The 19,798-nt window shown below is 35.2% G+C and overlaps 2 protein-coding genes across 2 annotated transcripts; both read right to left on the reverse strand.

Annotated features, from left to right (window-relative positions):
* Nucleotides 1-4,062: 4,062 nt before the first annotated feature.
* Nucleotides 4,063-17,418, reverse strand: LOC113040491 (uncharacterized). Its single transcript, XM_026198816.1, has 19 exons — nt 17,202-17,418; nt 17,057-17,120; nt 16,523-16,695; nt 16,020-16,064; nt 13,873-13,979; nt 13,580-13,749; nt 13,316-13,482; nt 12,843-13,053; nt 12,396-12,587; nt 11,995-12,297; nt 8,655-8,827; nt 8,146-8,190; nt 7,942-8,048; nt 7,567-7,736; nt 7,310-7,476; nt 7,001-7,211; nt 6,593-6,784; nt 6,130-6,336; nt 4,063-4,196 (listed from the first exon to the last, which is right to left on the reverse strand). The coding sequence occupies exons 1-19, from the start codon at nt 17,229-17,231 to the stop codon at nt 4,063-4,065; spliced, it is 2,868 nt and encodes a 955-aa protein (XP_026054601.1). The 5' UTR covers nt 17,232-17,418.
* Nucleotides 17,419-17,690: 272 nt separating this feature from the next.
* On the reverse strand, nt 17,691-19,235 carry LOC113039760 (receptor-transporting protein 3). Its single transcript, XM_026197832.1, has 2 exons — nt 18,653-19,235; nt 17,691-18,048 (listed from the first exon to the last, which is right to left on the reverse strand). Exons 1-2 carry the CDS (start codon nt 18,793-18,795, stop codon nt 17,706-17,708), a joined length of 486 nt encoding a protein of 161 aa, XP_026053617.1. The 5' UTR covers nt 18,796-19,235; the 3' UTR covers nt 17,691-17,705.
* Nucleotides 19,236-19,798: the final 563 nt, after the last annotated feature.

A 19,798-nucleotide genomic window follows, 5' to 3' on the forward strand; every position in this document is an offset into this window, starting at 1 on the left:
AAATTATTATTATTATTTTTAGACCAGTTACACTTTATTTCCAAATCTTGCAATTAGCAAATCTCTTTTGCCTCAATAATGTCCTAATTTGCTTTCAGGTATTGGGTAGGATTAAGGATGTAGAATATGATCATGCAGAATATGTACTTTATAAGTACTAATGAACAGTCAATATGTAAATAAAAGAAATGCTAATAAGAAACTAGTTAAAAGTGATAACTGGTCCCTTTACTAAAGTGTTACTGAATAACCTTTACTGGAATAATACAAAGCAAATTATGAATTTAATTATTATATATTATAATAATTATTAAAATATTTTCAATATATATATTTAGTGAAGACCGCTGTAATTATGTGAACTTTGAATGTTATAACTATCTTATACATAGGATTCCACAATATTTTGTACAGGTCTTTTAAATATCTTTGAACACTTCTCTGTTATTATATATGACTGTAGTCTTTGTAAGGTGTTTTTATTTGTGACAGCCTAAATTAAAAATTCCTGCATCAAAATGGTTAAACACAACAGTCTGCACTTCAATGCTACTATTTATTCTCTGCTTCAGTATAAATGTAGAAAAGATATAGTGCAAAACCATTAGCTATCATAATAATTTTTTAGCCGAAACCAAATCTTCTTGTTAATTACTGAATCTTACCTTAAATGTTGGCAGAAGTTCTATATCCATTAAGTTAAGGTCAGTGTTGTGTCTAACTGGGTGGGTCCCACAGATTTTCATTTCAGAATCATTTCTCAGTTTGACAGGTAATGGAGTGAATGTATCCTAAATACAAATAACTGATTTGTTTAGGCAAATGAATTATTCATCCAGCTAGTGCTGGCGTGCAACACTGAACAATTTTGAAAAACTCAATATTTTACTTCCTCACATTTTGGAAATATCAGACATTGGTGACACGAGCCCAATATGCAAAAGTGTGTATCAAAATAAAAGTTGGCGGTAACTGTGACCTCTGTGGTTAAGCATACTTTTGCATACTTGTACCTGGGGCTTAGAAACGTGGCATTGTCTAAAACTGTGGTGTAAATATGACATTACAGTTTTTTTCAGTTGCTAACAAGCGTTTACCAATACTACATTTCTAAAGTTTTAACACAGAAACACACCTACATCACATAAATAGCCAAATAGTTAATTTTTCTGACCAAAACCACATTTTCTTTGTCTGCTTCTCTTTGGTTTTCTGCATTGTTTTGAATAAATAAATAAATAAACAAATCCAAAGAGTGCCGTTTTTAATTGTGCATGCCCATGTAATAGAAAGACTTGGAAATATTCATTAAGATTGGAATCAGCTATTTCTTTAAAATAATTCTTATCAGCTCTTTTAACATGCTGTTGTTGCAGAAGTAAAGAGGCTTTACACTCTATTTAAAGTTTGGAACATCAGGTCTTCATTTCTGTTCATGTTGTGCTAATTGTGTTTAGAGTTTTAAAAATTTGACTACAGATTGGACAAAGACCTAATGCTAGCCCACGCCCATGAGAAGGCCATTCCCCTTGTAGAGTGGGCTCTAATACCAATAGCGCATTCCAGTCCTTCTGATGCATAAGCAAGAGCTATTGCATCAACAATCCAGCAAGACAGTCTTTGCTTGATAATCGGCAAACCCTTCTGGCGACCTCCAAAGCAAACAAACAGTTGTTCAGACTGCCTAAACAGTTTAGAACGTTCCATATAGACTCTCAGAGACCTAACAGGGCAGAGAGTGTTCGGTCCCTGCTCGCCATTTGTAGTGGTGATCGCTAATAGGGATATTACTTGCACCCTAAAGGGAGTAGAGAGCGCTTTAGGAACATAGCCATGTCTTGGTTTCAAAATGACCTTGCAGTCATTGAGAACCAAACTCAAGACACGACCGCTGACTGACAGTGCTTGTAAATCACCCACATGCTTAACCAATGCCAAAGCAAGCGGAAGGTCTGTTTTAAGGGCCACTAGGGCCACAAGTCAGATGCCTGAGAGTAGACAGAGCCGTGTCTATGCACTTCGTACAGGGACAGCCCAAATGGAAGGACTGCATACTGATAGGCCACTCCCTCGAATGCAAATTTCAAGAACGGTCTGTGATGGTGAGCTATGTAGATGTGAAAGTAAGCATCTTTCAATCCACGGTCAAAAAGAAATCCTCAGGGCAAATATGCTCGAGAATCATTTTGATCATCATCATCTTCAAGCTGTTCAAATGTCAGATCTAGAATGGGTCTGGGCTAGTGTTGTCACGATACCAGAATTATTGTTTCGATACCGATACCTAGTCAAGAATTGCGATTTCGATACTTTTTCGATACTTTTCCTGAAAAGGGAAAATACACTCTCAAATATCATTGATGTGCTTTATTTTCAAACCGGGACAACATTCGAATCATATAACGCACTTATAAATGAACATATGAACAGCAGATATATTAAACATTTGAACAAAATATGAAATATCAAAATATAAAGAATAAAAGAGAGCATTGACATTCAAGGTAAAGAAATAATAAATTTAGCAGCATTATCTCAGTTATCATAAGAAACATGAGAAATAAATTTATCTTGATTCTGAACTTTGAATAAAAATATAAACAGCGATTATGTTAAACAATGTTTCTGAACTCAGAAGATTAAATGTCAAAAGATAAATAATATCGATTTAAACAATGGCATTTAAGTAAAAAAAAAGAAAAGAAAATTTAGCAGCAATATCTCAGATATTGAAACTTACTATGTCAGTTGTGCAACCTTTTCTTTCAGAGGAGAAAACTCTGCCAGTGAGCTTTAATGAGCGTCATCTTTATTGAGCGTCATCTTTTTCTACCAGCCAAGGTCCGGCGGCTACAGTATCATTTGTGCTCTTGATGATCTACGTCATCAAGTTCAGTTTGAGTCTGCGCAGTACTCCCGACCCCCAGGAAGTGCGTGCTTCTAATTGACTACATTTGTCTCTGTTGAATCCAATGGGGTCGCTGTGTCCATTTCTTTTACTGTCTATGGTTTCATCCTGTCAAAGAGTTACTGGAGATGTGACGGAGCATGTGATTTGTTGAATGTAGTGAACCCATATGCCCTTCACTGAACAAGATCGAGAGATCTTCTCATTCGGAGGAAAAACACAGACATCCATAGGGAGGCACTGCGTGCGTTGCAAACACCAACATGAAATACGTCTCTTACAAATCTGGAATGCAGTCATTCTTTGAAGTATCGATACTAATACATTTGGGGATCGTGACGTTTTTAATTTCCGAGAATCGCGATACTTTTGAATTATCGGTGCACCGTACAACACTAGTCTGGGCCTGCTGTCTCTCTTTGGGAAGAGGAAATAGTGGCTGAAAAAGCCTGACTCGCTGTACATTGGGTAAACTATTCCCACAGCCACACAGTTCTGTGTTAAAAATTTAGAAAAAGTAATATTGGTAAACGTTTGTTAGCAATTAAAAAAAACTGTAATGTCATTTTTACAACACAGTTTTAGACAATTTCACGTTTCTAAGCCCCCGGTACAAGTATGTAACAATAGCTTTGTTGTCCGGGATAGAAGTCTGAATAACATCTCTGAAGTGGTGCAGACTGTAAGTGAACTGTAGCGAGAAGCCTCGTCCAATTGTTTCCAAAACCCATTTCGAGATTCCCAGAATGGCTCTTCAGGCCTCATAATGGGAGGCGAGAGGTTCTATTTCCTCGAACGAGAGCTCGCCTTGAAAAAGTGATTGAGAAAGAATGAGTAATTTTTCTTTTTAATGTATGTTGGTCCGCTATCACAGGGGTAAAATATTTGTGTACGCACTGCACCTGCAGGACATGAACAGCTGAAAATGAAACTCAGTCTCTCAGAGATGTTCGAAGAGGTTTTTGGCGAGCTGTTTTTGGGGGCGTTCTGTCTGAGGTGAGAACGAGGCCCCTCGTTTTCTTTTCTAGCGACTCAGGACACTGTCCTCTGCATGGACACGGCTGAGGCAGGAGGCGCGACATTTGTAACAATGCGTGCTGAAATTGCTCTTAGAGATATGAAATATTTCTTAAATATCTCTGAAATATGCTATTTCACTCCAGATGCCGGATGCCTACAATGATGCTTACATTTGCTGCTTCGGCTTCTTCCACGACAATGAGCAGCGCTGGAGCTTCTTCCATGACTTTTTCTTGCAGAAGAGTCAGCGAAGAGATGATCTTCGTCGCTGAAGGAGAATAATCTGATGAATGGCACTACAGGCCGGTTTATATAGCGGTCGGCCCTGCCCCTTTTTGGCATGCTTAAGTGTCATTTATTAAAGTTTGACTCACATAAAAATGTCATGTTTATGTCTTTAAACGTTTTTTCATGTTTACTGCAGAAAAAACAATACAGCAATTTTGAGAAAATGTAATGGATGGAAATTGTTCTGGAAACTGAATATCTAAAATCAAAATGCAGAAAAACTATTTTTGAAGTTCAAAAAATATATTTTCAACTAATCCAGGGTAATGCAATTTACATAGACAACTTACATCCAAGTCTGGATGTAAAATAAAAGCTTCCTGTGTCTTAGATTGAGAGCCTGTGATCTGAAAAACTGATCAACACTACACAACCATCTTCGGTGACAATACTTCTTATCTTGTTGTTTCAGTATTATTAAAAACTGAAATGATTTACAAACAGTTTTTTAAATTAAGCTGTTTATTTACCTATTAAATGTAATTGTATGCAACCCTGGTACATGAGACACACCACATTTAAATCAAGAACTTTAATGAGAATTTTAGACTATACCAAATGTAGATACTACTATTACTACTTGTTAGTATTAATGTTCAACTCTTATTCTTACAAATGCGTTAATTTAATGAACCAAAACCACAGATGATACTCCATATTAAGTGCAAGTCACATTCTATTTTGGGAGTGATCATATTTAGTAGTATCATAATGTTTTTATGAAGTTCTAATCATAAATGTAAATATGTGAAGGATGGTCTATTTAGAGAAGGTAGCTGGTGTAACGATTCAATGTTTTGTGTAAACCCACTTGGCATCCTCGAATCTCATATAAAATGTCATGATCAAGGTTGGTTCGTAGTTGGTATTTTCTGCCTTTCTCCCCAAAAGGCATTTCATTAAAAATGAATGACACAGTTCAGAAATGATACATTTGTTGATTTATTTATTCATCTTTTTCACTCTTTTCAAACAACAGCATGTTATAATTCAACCATTCCCCAGCTAAGTGCAGGAATCTGTAATCAGTACTTTCTCAAAAAACCTAAAAGATAAAGTAAAATTATGAACTGAAGATGAAATCATGAACTTTATCTATATATAACCATCCATTAATGTACATTTATCTAACACTGCATAACCATATATAATTTAACACATCTTATAACACCCTTGGGCACCCTTGACAACACAACAAACAAAAGGAAAGTACAGAACAAAACATTTGCATAAAATCTTCAGTTTTAAACAATTTGATTTAATAAATTGCAACTTGTATTTACAGGTTTAGTAATCATAAACACTGATTAGCTACAACATTGAAACAACTGCCTAATATTGTGAGGATCTCCCTGATGTGTTGACCTATTGACTCCATAAGACCTCTGAACGTGTCCTGTAGTGCCCGGCACCTTCATAACCGCATAAAAGTTTTGTTGGCCCAGCACAACCCATAGATGCTCAATTAAATTGATATCTGGGGAATTTGGATGGCAAGGCAACACCCTGAACCCTCATGGCTAGCATTAGGTCTTTAAGCTCTTCTGTGTGATCGATAATTATTGGCCTAGCCTTATTGGGCTAACCTGATGCTGGTTATCTAACTATCACTAATTCTCAATGTCATTCAATGATCTTTCACAATGATCTTTTTGTTTGCTCATTTTTCCTACTCCCAATACATGAAATTAAGAACTGACCAATCCCTTGCTGTCTAATGTATCCCACCCTTTGACAGGTACCTTTGTTCACGTCACCTTTTATTGGTTTCAATGTTGTGGCTGATCAGTGTACACAGCACTCACATACTTTTAGTAGATTTCTTTATATTAAAGATGCAGTTTGGTTGTACCGGTATATCCAATATACAAAAATAGTGATGAAACTAACTGAGAGGAATATAGTATACAGACAGAAAAGCCAGCGGTCAATGACTTGACCCAAATGCATCCACTCCTCTGCGCTCTCATCAGTTTTAAAATGTTTATCGATCTGCTGACGGATGGATAGTAACTCATGGCTTATCTTCTTCAGTTCCAGGAGAGGAACTGTCTTATATGCTGCTTCGCTTGGAGGGGTTTCAACTGCAGGATCACATTGTTTGGTCTCTAGTCTGAGCTCTACAGGTACAAGAGAAGATGTTGAAATAATGTATACTCAATAACCTAATTAAGATATTCATGCATTTATACATAAATAGAGTACTCTTAAATTACATTTGGAAATGATTTCTTAGGAAGAACTTAAAACTCTCTGTTCTTGATAAAGTTTGTCACAATGGATCATCCATACATCTATCCGGATAAGGTTTATTATCAGGTTAACTTAATAAACAAAACTAGACAGACTTATTCAATTTTGCATGGTAAGACTCACCTTCAGGGTTACAGTTTTGGTCACTGGGTTTCTTGCTTAAAAAAACAAGCTTAGCAAGATAGTTGAGGAAAAGCACCTTGGCCCATGGAGGTAAAGGTCCATAGTGAGTGGAGCCACACTGAATGTTAATGATGAAGATTGTCTCAAGAAGACTGGCCACCATCAGTGCCAAGCAAAGAGAGAAAAACACGTCTGAAAAGAGATCCAGAAGAGAGGTTAAGTGTCTTACAAATCAGTTTGCTGTAACACTATCATAACTAGCAGTAAGATGACAAGTGACAAGAAATTGTGTTACTTCTTTGGAGCATTTTCCTTTCATTGAAGACACAAAACCTACAATATTGGCAGCTTGTCAGATGACTGGTTAGGACAGAGTCTAAGGCAACAAAAAAAAACTCTTATACAAACTTATGAGAGGTAAGGTGTTTCCAGTAACAGGCAGCAGGTCATTCATTAGCAGCAGGAAGACAGTGTAACCCAAAATGAGGGTCATTTTGAAGGCAGAACGATCCACGTTCTGGGGTGGAAGAAGAAAACTGAACAGATCTAAAGCAATGAGGAAGCAGCTGGGAATCAGCAGGTTCACCACATACATGGTCGCTCGACGCTTGAGAACGACCTGATTGGTAAAAATATATTAGTATATAACAGAGTAATTCAAGTGATTTACAAGTGATTTCATATAAAAGGTGTAGTAAATTAAAAAAGAGTTCATACATGGTAAATAAGTGTATCAAAAGTATTATTCAGATCTCCTGAAAGTATCTCGGGTTTCTCAGCAAGCATGTCGACTAGCTCCCACTCTCCTTTCGTTTTCATCACAGATAGGGAATTCTGAAGTGTTACCTCCACAGGTTCAACAAAGAGCAATCGAATATCCCGCGCTGTAGAAAACAGGAAACCATAAAGAGGTGACAAGGTCACAAAGATTATAGTTATAACTGTAAATTTCCCCCTCAGTCAAGCCAACTTACCAGTGAGCTTGTATGAGTTAAAAGTAAATGTGCAGTTCTGAATATCAAATGGAAAGGTGTAGATGTCCATGTTGCAGGAACTGATCACATGAATGGGAAGATCATCCATTACCTCACCAGTATGTTTGACATAGAGGTAATATGTGTCTGGAGATCTATTTTCATCCATGCTTCAAAGTAAAAGAAAACAACTTTAGGAACAGGTAGTGTTTAAATTTGAAAAAGTATATATTCTATTATCCATCATGCTTGTTTAGCTTTTGAGTGAGTCTCAAATGTACTGAAGTGCTAATTAGGTGGCATTTATGAGATACAGATTTGTATGCAGTGTTCAGCATTGACATAAATATAATAGCTTGATACTTTTAAACTCACAATTCATTAATCACAAGATCAGGCATCCACAGCTTTTTTCTTGGCAGTGAGATTCTGTCTGTTCCACATTCAACAGGATCCCAGCTCAAACCTTCAATATTCCAAAACTACAAACACACAAAGTCAATTTTATTAATTATAAAAATTGCATCAAAAAGTGAGGAAAACACAGAGAGGCCTAATGACAGCTGAAGAAACACTTACCAGATACACCCAAATAAATGAATCGAATATTTGTGCTTTTTCATCCTGAAAGAGAAAACTTAAAAGTGTAAATGTATCTCATAGTTGCCTAAAGACCTGCTCACTGTGCATTTTTTAATTTATTGAATTCTGAAGTATCCTTCATAAACTAAATCAAAATGACAGTGAAGTAGAAAATAGGCAAATCCAGTGTTCTTAAACGTTAAAGTTTTTGCATTTATATAAACAGTAATTCCTAAACTTTTAGGGGTTCCTCAGGGCTCTGTACTTGGCCTCTTAACTTCTTGAAATACACAGACTTATTGAGCTCATATGCAGATTATATGCAGCTCTATTTATCATTACAGCTACAACCCAGCAATGTCTGCTCAAATTATTTTCAGACTCTTATTGTCTCTGCTCTTCTTTTTCTTTAACTTTGCCCTAATTCTACATCACCAGTATACATGACTCACTCTTTTGTCCTATATCCCATACATTTGATTGCCACTGATATTAAATAAACTTACCACACCTAAAATTCCATACAGAGTGAAGCTCACACTAATGTTGGTGGGAGTTTTTGGGTACAAAACTGGTCTCACATCTGATTTATCCAAGATGCTGTCTTTTAAGGCACTATAAAGAGCATCTGTAGTGGGTTCAGAGCAGTTAATAGTCCATGCAGGTTTCATTACCAGAGCTACAAGAACAAATTAATGCACAAAATTAAAACACAAATTACCTTGTTTAGTGCATTATGTGAAATATCAACTGATGAACAAAAAGAGGCTACACATTTAAAACATGCATTTTACAAACAATTTACTTTTATATAATTTATACAGTATCCCAATCCAACCGAGCAGATATAGAACAGTTAAACATTACATAACTGTTAATTATATTGTAATTAAAGCTTTCATGAAGTGATTAAATTATTTTATGTGATTACACTTTTATTTTTAATGAAAATTGTATTTGATCTTACATTGCATGAGGAGACAGCAGATAATGAGCTGGAAATATAATTGAAGAGCTGTAAATCCAACCATCTGTAATGATGAAATACACATTCAAAAAGTCATTTATTTGTTGAATGTTTTTTCCACATATAAGAAAAAACATAAATGGCAACATGTGACAATGACTCTCCACAGACCAAGAACCAGTGAAATGGCAGTTATTTATTTTCGTAGTTTTATGCAACATTCTCCGTATTACATATACAGTACTATGCAATTTGGTAATGCAACAAATAGCTAAACTGCATCTGAAAATTACTACAAATTTAAAAACATTAAAACAATTTAATACACATGTACTGAAATAACATTACAATGCACAAAAGACGAGCAAGAGTATATTATTAATTACTGGTGTATTCATATTTAATCTGATGAACCTGCTAATTCAACAATTTACATGCAATGGACAGATTTGAAAATAAACATTCAGAATAATATCAGACATGTACTATATTAACAGTATGTCTTACCTGTGATCTTGAGAGGAAAGCTACAGCCATCACCCTCTTTAGAATGGACAAATAAGTTGGCAGTGAGTATGAATTGTCTTTTTAAAATTATTATTAAACCTACAGTTTCATGAAGTATGTGAGGATTCAAATAGCGTGTCAAACTATATACCAAAACTGATTTGCCTAGATATTTGTCTGTTCCATACTCCGAGAAGCCAACAACATGCAAAAAAAAAAAAAAAAAAAAAATTGTGGTGTAAGTCCCACATTACAAATATCATGGTTTGTTTCTCTGTTGCTCTTTTCCATTCAAAGGGAAAAATGAATAGTTGGTAAGGTTTTGGTAAGTAGTTGGTAAGTTTTTTTTTTACAAATATTAATGAAACGATAAAGAAAATAGGATAGAAATTATTTTAAGAAGCACTAGTACATATTCGAGGCCTTTTGTGGTAATCATATTTTACATGCTTCATAATTTGATATCACCAAGTTTTGATTTGCTTTTATTTTTAAGGTTATTTATTTATTTATTTAATGAAGACTGTCATGCTGAATCCATTACATTTTGTGTATCATAAACAGTATCAAAGAAAAATTTTTTTGGTGACTTGTACAAGCTGATCTGTTATTACTCATGCATTAATATTTCAAGGACCAAAAGTGAGTTGTCCAAAACTTCAGTAGTGTATGTCGGATGATTTTTGTCTTTTAGGGCTAGTCCCACAATGTTCTGAAATGTTCCAGAAAGCATTAAAATATCACAGAATATTCCAGAGTTCCAGAAACTACTAGAATGTTACCATAAAGCAAAATATATTTTAAAAACATGCAAAATCAGTACAAAAACAAATTGAATTGAATTGAATTAAACTAGTGTTTCATAACTAATCATAATACTTGAATGATTGTTCATAATTTAGTTTTAAAATTGCCCTGACCTAAATATTTACCAAAATACGGATGCAGCTTAATAATAATAATTAGCACCACAGAAGAATCATAAAAATGTAAGCGAAACACATTTTTGTTACATTGTGTAGTACACTGTGACACGGTTAGGATTTCACAAACGTAATTAACGCTGATTTTTTTTTATTTTAGTTGCTGATGCATCTGAAATGTTCATTTTCACATGTAGTATTGATAACATTACTAAAAAATATTATGTATTACTGTGATGAAGACACAAATCAAATATGAAATTCCAGTTATAATGCTGCTTATTTTTAAGAGAAATTGTGTTTCAGCAAATTGAAGGTAAATGTGGTAACTAAACTAAATGTCTGGAAAGAAATACAAATGAAATGAGTTTGAACCTCATTTGTTTCTGCTTTCATAAATGACTCAAATCTTGTGGAATGACTCAATGAGTTTTTAACTTTCAAGTCATAAGAAACAAAACTGAACAATGTGCATACATAATCTTTGATTTCCAAAGGCAAGACTAACAGAGATAGTGGACTATAGCAGAATAAAGACTAATGAATGATTTTTACTGTACATGTAAACATAATTAGTATGATAAGCTTTTGATTTTTTAATCTACAGTATTGTCTCATCCAGTATTGGTTGCCTGAAATAGCATGAAATCTGTCACAAGATCATATCACTGCAGCTGTTAAAAACGAGTCAGTGCAACTTGATAGCACAAATCACAGAAATTAATATGAAAGTTAATTTTCACCTCAACCTACTGGACAACACATATAGATGATATAAACATAAAATTAAAACTGATGCTATTTACTTTTATATGTATTGCTCTTAGCCTTATAATGTATGAACGATTAAATAATGAACTAAAAAATATTAAATACAAAATTTAAAATTTCTATTTAATATATTTTTCTCCTTTGAAACAACTTCTCTTTTTCCTTTCCTGATATCAAAAATCCCTCCTTGTCCACATGATATGCAGCTACCACTTTCCTAACCTGCCCTACATCTGTTCCTTTCTGACTGAAATAAATCATTTCCATGTTTTTTTCTTCAGGAGGGAAAAAAATTAAACTACATAGTGACAAATAGACAGTGATAGTAAAATTATTTTTTATTTCAAAAACAATTTTATTCTATATATCACTTATTTAATTAAAAAAAGTGTTTGAACATTACATAATTGCATTTGTGACATTTGTATTTTCAACAGCTCAGTATTGTTTGTGAACTGCTAGGCCACAGCTCTGACAGGACTACAAATTTATGATAATCAATTAGATGTGGGAAAAAATACAAGTAGATACAAATTCAAATTAAAAGGTAATATATTTAACAGGAAATATGAGCTATTAGCAATAGAGCTGTATTACCTTCCATTAATAAGTAGTACTATGTTAGAGGTTCAACGATTATATACTGTATTCAACAGCACTCATTAGTTTTATTTGGTTATGATTTATTTATTAAAGATGAATCGTTCTTGTACCAGTACAACCAGAAGATTAAAATAGTGATAAAACTAACTGAAAGAAACACAATATACAGGCAGAAAAGCAAGCGGTCAATGACTTGACCCAAATGCATCCACTCCTCTGCGCTCTCATCAGTTTTAAAATGTTTATCAATCTGCTGATTGATCGATAGTAACTCGTGGCTTATCTTCTTCAGTTCCACAAGAGCAGGTGTTTTATGGACTGCTTCCCCCTTAGAGGTTTCAACTGCAGGATCACAGCGTTTGGTATCGGTTCTGTGCTCTACAGGTACAAGAGAAGATGTTGAAATACATGTATTTTGGTATTACATAGCACTCTGAATACTTAATTCATGGAAACACTGACTGACTGCTCATCACCTTTAGGGTCAGAGTTTTGGTCACTGGGTTTCTTGCTTAAATGAACAAGTTTGGCGATATAGTTGAGGAAAAGAGCCTTGGCCCATGGAGGTAAAGGTCCATAGTGAGTAGAGCCACACTGAATGTTGGTGATGAAGATTGTCTCCAGAAGACTTGCCACCATCAGAAGCAAACAGAGGGAGAAAAAAGCATCTGAAAAAAGACAAAACAAAACATGGATACTGCTTAATTCATTTATTGTATTGAATATATTTTAAGGTAATGTATTTTTTCTTAATCTATAACATTTATATAAGTAATATGTATAAATAGTGCCTTATAGTTGACTTAAACTTCAACACCAATAAGTATTTTAATACCTAAAAAAATAACACATTTAACAATGTTGATGTATGGAGTGGAGAAGACACAAATACTTTGAAGTTACAATGATGCTTCTATACAAACTTATGAGAGGTAAGGTGTTTCCAGTAACAGGCAGCAGGTCATTCATTAGCAGCAGGAAGACAGTGTAACCCAAAATGAGGGTCATTTTGAAGGCAGAACGATCCACGTCTTGGGGTGGAAGAAGAAAACTGAACAGATCTACAGTAATGAGGAAGCAGCTGGGAATCAGGAGGTTCACCACATACATGGTCGCTCGACGCTTGAGGACGATCTAATAAAGGACAAAAGTAATTTTACCAACTTTAATTAGATTTAATTGCAATGCATTTAATAATAATAATAATAAAAAGTAATCAAGAGGGTCCATCCCTAAACCTAAACTCAGTGGAGATTCTATAAAAAACACGAATAAGAGTCATACGAATTTGTTGGCAATTAACCAACATTTAAAATCATGAATGAGAGGATGATGGACTTGACAAACATTATTTTCTTGAAATATAAGTTTTCGAATTGTGTTAAAATGATAATACATAATAAGTAAGTGTGTCCCGTGAGATATTCATTTCCTGGGGAGATATTGTAGGTTTTTCAGCAAGCATGTCGACCAGCTCCCACTCTCCTTTAGTTGTCATCGCTTCAAGAGAATCTTTGAATGCTTGCTCCACCGGTTTATCAAAGGACAACTGAACATCCAGCACTACAGAGAAGACCAAAAAAAAAAAACGAGTTATTAGGGTCATACCACATGGTAGTTGTTATAAGAGAAATTTTACTCTTCAGTCAAGATAACTTACCAGTGTGCTGGTATGAATTAAAGGTGAATGTGCAGTTTTGAATGTCAAATGGAAAGGTATAGATGTCCAGGTTACAAGAACTGATGACATGAAATGGAAGATCATCCATTATCTTGCCAGTATAGTCAACGTAGAGGTAATATGTGTCTGGGACTTTATTTTCATCAATGCTTCAAAGTAAAAGAAAGGTACGGGTGTTATGTTCTGTCCGGTATCCATGCATAGCTTTGAAGTTAAAAAGTCTCCAAAATAGAGGAATCAAGATTTAGAAATACAGATATTTTTAAACTAACAATTCATTGATGATAATATCAGGCCTCCACAGTTGTTTTCGTGGTATTGAAATTTGGTCTGTTCCACATTTAACAGGATCCCAGCTCAAACCTTCAATATTCCAAACCTACAGAACACAAAATGTCTTTATCAGTAAATTTATGAGTAAACATGGATCCAACAGATCTACTAGTGGGTATCCGCCAAAGCCACTACTATACCATCAAGGCCTACACATATTTCTTCTGTGTGCAGATGAGCCAGTCAAGCCATGTCTGCCAAGAAGCAAATGTGACTTCAACCTTGAACAATATGTTAACCTGGACTTAAGACTTCATCTTTCTCCTTACACTATGGGCTATGGCTCACTTCCCCCCATGAATCCCAGTGTTTCCCTCTTAGCACTCCCTAGACCACTGGTCTTTGTGTTCCCTGGCCTGGTAGTCCCAAGTCAATTGGCCTATGCACTCATTGGCCTGGCAGTCCCAAGTCAATTGGTTTCTGTGGTCTTAAGTCCACTGGTCTCTATGCTACCTAACCCATCATTACTAAGTCTGATGGTCTCTGTACTCATTGGCCTGGAAGTCCCAAGTCAATTGGTTTCTGTGGTCCCAAGTCTGTTGGTCTCTGTGCTCCATGACCTGGTGGTCCCAAGTCCATTTGTAACTGTCAAAGACATGTTTTCAAATAGATGTGCATTTATATGTCTCTGTTATACATTTATATAAATGTGAGTGCATTCATTGTTTAAATGTATTGGATTTCAATGTATGAATGTGATTTACAAGGTAATGAGTAGCGAATGTGCTCCCTTAAAAAGTTTGGGGTACTTTAAGAAAGATACTATTGAAACGTTATAGGTCATAGAGTATGTCCAGGTTGAGTTCAGTGCGGAACCGTTGCATTACAAGTCAAACTAACATGGATGTAGAGAAACGCTGATGGTATAGAGCCTGCAAAAGAGTTCCTTTATCTGCATGGTCTAAGAAGGCGCACAAGATAATTAATCTTTAAATGTGTCACATTTTGTGTATAATATTGTTTTATATCACTTAATGTGAATTTGTTAAAATGTGATTTGTGGCTCAAGTCCATTAGTCTCTCTGCTCCTTGGCCTGGTGGTCACAAGTCCATTGGTTTCTGGTGCCCCCAACTCCATTGGTTTCTCGGGTCCCTAGCTCAATGATCCCAAATCTGATGAACTCTGTTCTTCCTGGCTTGGTAATAATAAACTAAACTAAACTGTTTCTGAACACACTGAACTCCCTGTTACAGCCATGGATGCAGGCCCTGAACTCTATGTCCCCTGTGCTCCCTGTCTCAGCCACCGTCATGGCCTCCAGATCCCCAGTAGTCTCCAGCTTCACCCTGACTCTCCACTCTGCTGGCCTTGCCATGGTCTCCATCTCTTCTGTGGTGTTCCTCTGCTTCACCTTGGTGGTCTCCTGCTCCTCCGGCTCCACTGTAGTCTCTTGCTCTGCTGGCTCCCCAGTGGTCACCTGTTCCACTTTGGTGTTTTTCATCTCTACTGCCCCACTGTGGTGCTTCATAGATCTGTCTTCCTTGCCATGTTAGATACCTCCTCTGCCAGATCTGCCCTGTCTTCCTGCTCCACCAGTATTCCCAATCCTCTCCCTGATCCACCTCTGCTTCTCCACCCTCGTGAACTTTTTTATTGTTGTCCTTAATTGGGGACCATGTAAAGTTCTGTTTGTTCTCTGCGCTCTTGTTTTATAGTCTTTTAGTTTGTAGTTTGCCCTGTTATGTTCCTGTTTCCTGTGCCTTGTTCTGTAGTCATTTTGTAGTCTTTGTTGTGTTTGGTGACACTTGATATTCTCCACAGGTGTGCCTTTTTATATTATCTTATTAGCCCATATAAGCCCCACTGTTCTTGTGTTATTCGCTAGGTCTTGTCCTTTTCAATGGAAGTTATGTGTTCAGTCATTCAGTTTTCTTGGTGTTATTGGATGTCTGTACGACTGTACTTTTGTTATTTTTGTTATTAAATCTCTATCTGCAATTAGATACTGATTTTATGTTATCTCTTTGTTTCCTGCAAATTACATCTATTTGCTTTTGTGTACTGTTCTCATTTTAAAATTAAAATGAATTAGTTTCATTCATTCATCAGTTAATAAATTAAGAGACACTAATGCAGTTGACTTACCAGATTCACCCAAAGGAATGTGTTAAGTTTCTGTGCTTTTTCATCCTAAAAGAGAAAAACTGACTTGGTTTTGTCACTATTATCAATAAGCAATTACTATTCATAAACAAGTTAGCAGTATGGCAGGCAGTGCTGGAGAGTAGCTAGCTGCAAGTAACGACGCTACTAAAACGTAACACATTTTTTCAGTAGCATTACAGTTGCGAAGCTACTTTTAAAACAGTGTAGCTTTTCCTGTAGCTAACTACTTTTTCTAGCAAGTAGCTGTGTAGCTCGACCAAACGCTACATGTAATGCATTAAAGCAGCACACTCAGCATCTTCTTCTAATTTACAAATAACAAAGATTCAAATGTGGTCTACTTCGAAGACTTAAAGCACATACAGGAGGTGAATAATAATCTTTTTTTAAAACTGATTATTTTTTTCTTCTTTACTGCACTCTAGTATTTTTTCAGAAGGGTAGCTTGAATGTAGCTTAACTACTTTAATATTAGAACTTACCACATCTAGAATCCCATACAGAATGAAGTTCACACTGATGTTGGTGGGAGTTTTCAGGTTAATAACTGGCCTTATTTCAGTTTTGCCAAATATATTTTCCTTCAGGGCTGTTATGAGACCATCTGTAGTGGGTTCAGAGCAGTTGATGGTCCCTGCGGGTTTCACCATTAGAGCTGGAAGAATAAAATTGCTAATTAATTTTTTTTTTCCTGTTGTATTACCAAATTCTGGGTTAAAGGACACCTTAGCTAACACTTAACACTAACAATTAAAAAATATAAATTTTATGTAAATTATTAATGTTGCAAACATAATAATGTAAACCGTCAATGGTTACAACACAATCAATACAAATTTAATTATAATTTACATTATTTGTAAAGTTGCAAATGTTAATAATGCAAATCACGAATATTTACTATATTAATATAAATAAAAACATTAAGAGCCATGAATCAAATTATATACAAACTGCTTTTGATTGTTGGTTTTTACATAGTCTATGAATTAAATTTGAAATAAATGTTTTCTTACACTGCATGATGAGACAGCAGATAATGAACCGGAAATGTAGAAGAATAGCTGTGTATCCAGCAGCCTGTTATAATGGAGTTAAAAGACACTAATAAAGCACTATAAACTTTAACTATTGCATTACTACTTCATGACTATGTCTTACCTGTGGTCTTGAGAACAAAACTAAAGCCATCAGCTGAAAAACGAGAAGGCAGATAACAGTAAAAGTGCTAAAAAATATACATTCGGCTTTTACCTCACAGTATCACGATATCTGTGAGGACTGATATGGACCCTCAGGCAAACTATATACAAAAACTGATTTGCTTAGACAAACTAAAAACAACTAAAACCGCAACATTTCCATTTATTTCATAATACCAGAATACAGAAGCGACAACATGCAAAGCACAATATATGCGATGTAAAACCCACAATAAAATTATGGTGGTTTCTGTGGGTAGCGCACTGTTTTACATTAAGCAGGGCTGCAGGGAATTCAGTGAAAGATTACAACTTACAATAATCAATTAACAAAGAGTAGAAGTCAAACGATAAGCTTAGATACACTTAATCTTGCAGCAGTAACAAGTTGTTAATTTTAGCGAATATTACAAATATTTTCAATAATATAGTGATTTAGAAGATTTGAGTAATTAAATCAGTCTCAGCTGGCTTGATTGCAGATTCCACGCCGACAGGCTTCACAGTGAGCACTTTCATGTGGCCCATCAGATCTTCCATTGAACACTGAGAATCCGTTTCCTTCACCCAGGTTTTCCTTATAGCATTTCTTGCGGATATTTTTAACTAGTCTCTCAACCATCACATCAATGTTTTCTACTGGAAAGTTCGGATCCTCCCACTCAGCTTCTTTGCACGTCCTACACTCCTGTTTGTAGCATCGTAATTTAATGGTTCCCTGTCTGCTTGCTCCATTCAGGTGGAAATGAAACATCACCTGCACTCTACTAGACCCCCAGGTCCTTCTGCACAGAGAACACCTGAAGCTACAATAGAAATGGAAAATAGATCAGTTTATGCATCTACTGATACCTCCAGGTCCAGTCATTACTCTGTATGATGATTTAAGGATTTAATTATTGTTATCATTTATATTGGTTGGTGGTATTTGGCACCTTTATGCAGTATTTCAAAAGTACCATTTCATTTATGTAATTGTAAGTTTCATAATAAAATAGTTGTGAGGTTTATGTGTATATTATTTTGTTGATACTGTACTTCCTTAAATTTAATTTTCATTTCATCAAAATGTCTAATAATAAAAAAAAAAACAATAAGAAGACTATTTTGCTTAATGGCTTAGCTAAATTATCTGTTTAAAAAGTATAGTTACACTTTACAATAATGTACCATTTACATTGTTACCGTGTAACACTAGATAACTACATTAGTTAACATGGTCTACATTTACTGTACTAATCATTTTATCTGGTAATACTAATTAACAAACCTGAGCTAACATGAATTAATAATGAATTATTTGTATTGTATTTGTATTAACTAACATTAACATGAATGCATTCATCATAAATCTTAATACAGTATAAAAACTGTTTAAAATCTTGTAGTTTGGTAAAGGTGTGCTCTTACTCTGCAAAGGAGCCAGAAATATACTGGTGCCAATTAGGAGCGTGACTGTTTTCCAGAATAGTCTGATCAGTTTCAATCTTCCAGGTGTCGCCATGAAGATCACTTGCTTTCTTCTGTAAAGATCTGTTCCACAGCGATATCATGTCTGTTTTCTCACAGAGATCTCCAAGGAATGATGCTGTGCCTTGTTTTTACCCACTGAAAATGTATACTGTAGCTATCTCTCAAACCACAGAAACAAAAATGAAACTACAAGTATGTAACTGTTGTCTACAATACAAATGTAAACACTGCTTTTTAAAGTAACAGAGATGCTGAAAAAGAAATATGGCAGAATAAAGACTTATGCCCAAAAATCATCATATCAATTTATACATGAATGGTTTTTATTGTTTTATTGTATATATAGAGATCTAATTTAATAACTTCCTTGTCTATGTTTGGTTACATAAACTGCTTAGACTAGTCTTACAAGTTAGTCATCTGATTATTTTTTTTATTTTAAAGACAGGTCATAAGACATACACACTGTGTAATTTCCACCCAATTGGTTCAACGAAGGTATCCAGGAAAGGGCACTCCCTCTGCAGTAAACAAAATATCTCTAAACCCTCAGAATCTATATTACTATATTACTATAGCAGGGCTTTTAACTCGCCACCTGTAGGGCCAGTGTCCTGGAGAGTTCAGTTCCAACTCTAACTAAACCCACATGACCAAGTTAATCAGTGTATTCAGGACCATTTAAAAATGATGAACAGGTTTTCTGGATAAGGGTTGGAAGTAAACTATGTAGATCACTGGCCCTCCAGGATAAATTGAATGAGTTATTGAGTTAATGAGTTATTGATAAATAAATCAATGCAGCTGTTGTTGCTTTAAGTCAAGTCAAGTCACCTTTATTTATATAGCGTTTTAAACAAAATACATTGCGTCAAAGCAACTGAACAACATTCATTTGGAAAACAGTGTCTCAATAATGCAAAATGATAGTTAAAGGCAGTTCATCATTGAATTCAGTTATGTCATCTCTGTTCAGTTAAATAGTGTCTGTGCATTTATTTGCAATCAAGTCAATGATATCGCTGTAGATGAAGTGACCCCAACTAAGCAAGCCAGAGGCGACAGCGGCAAGGAACCGAAACT

Source organism: Carassius auratus, chromosome 22, assembly GCF_003368295.1.
Source record: "Carassius auratus strain Wakin chromosome 22, ASM336829v1, whole genome shotgun sequence".
Lineage (NCBI taxonomy): Eukaryota > Metazoa > Chordata > Actinopteri > Cypriniformes > Cyprinidae > Carassius > Carassius auratus.

What these genes read in the sequence shown, in the direction of transcription:
- LOC113040491 (XM_026198816.1), bottom strand. Translation starts at nt 17,231, where the DNA reads ATGGCTTTAGTTTTGTTCTCAAGACCACAG. An exon ending in GATCTTGTGATTAATGAATT is followed by an intron (nt 7,737 to 7,941) that starts GTGAGTTTAAAA and finishes TTTACTTTGAAG; the next exon opens with CATGGATGAAAATAGATCTC. An exon ending in CCAAAACTGTAACCCTGAAG is followed by an intron (nt 6,337 to 6,592) that starts GTGAGTCTTACC and finishes TTGTACCTGTAG; the next exon opens with AGCTCAGACTAGAGACCAAA.
- LOC113039760 (XM_026197832.1), bottom strand. Translation starts at nt 18,795, where the DNA reads ATGATATCGCTGTGGAACAGATCTTTACAGAAGAAAGCAAGTGATCTT. An exon ending in ATTTCTGGCTCCTTTGCAGA is followed by an intron (nt 18,049 to 18,652) that starts GTAAGAGCACAC and finishes TTTCTATTGTAG; the next exon opens with CTTCAGGTGTTCTCTGTGCA.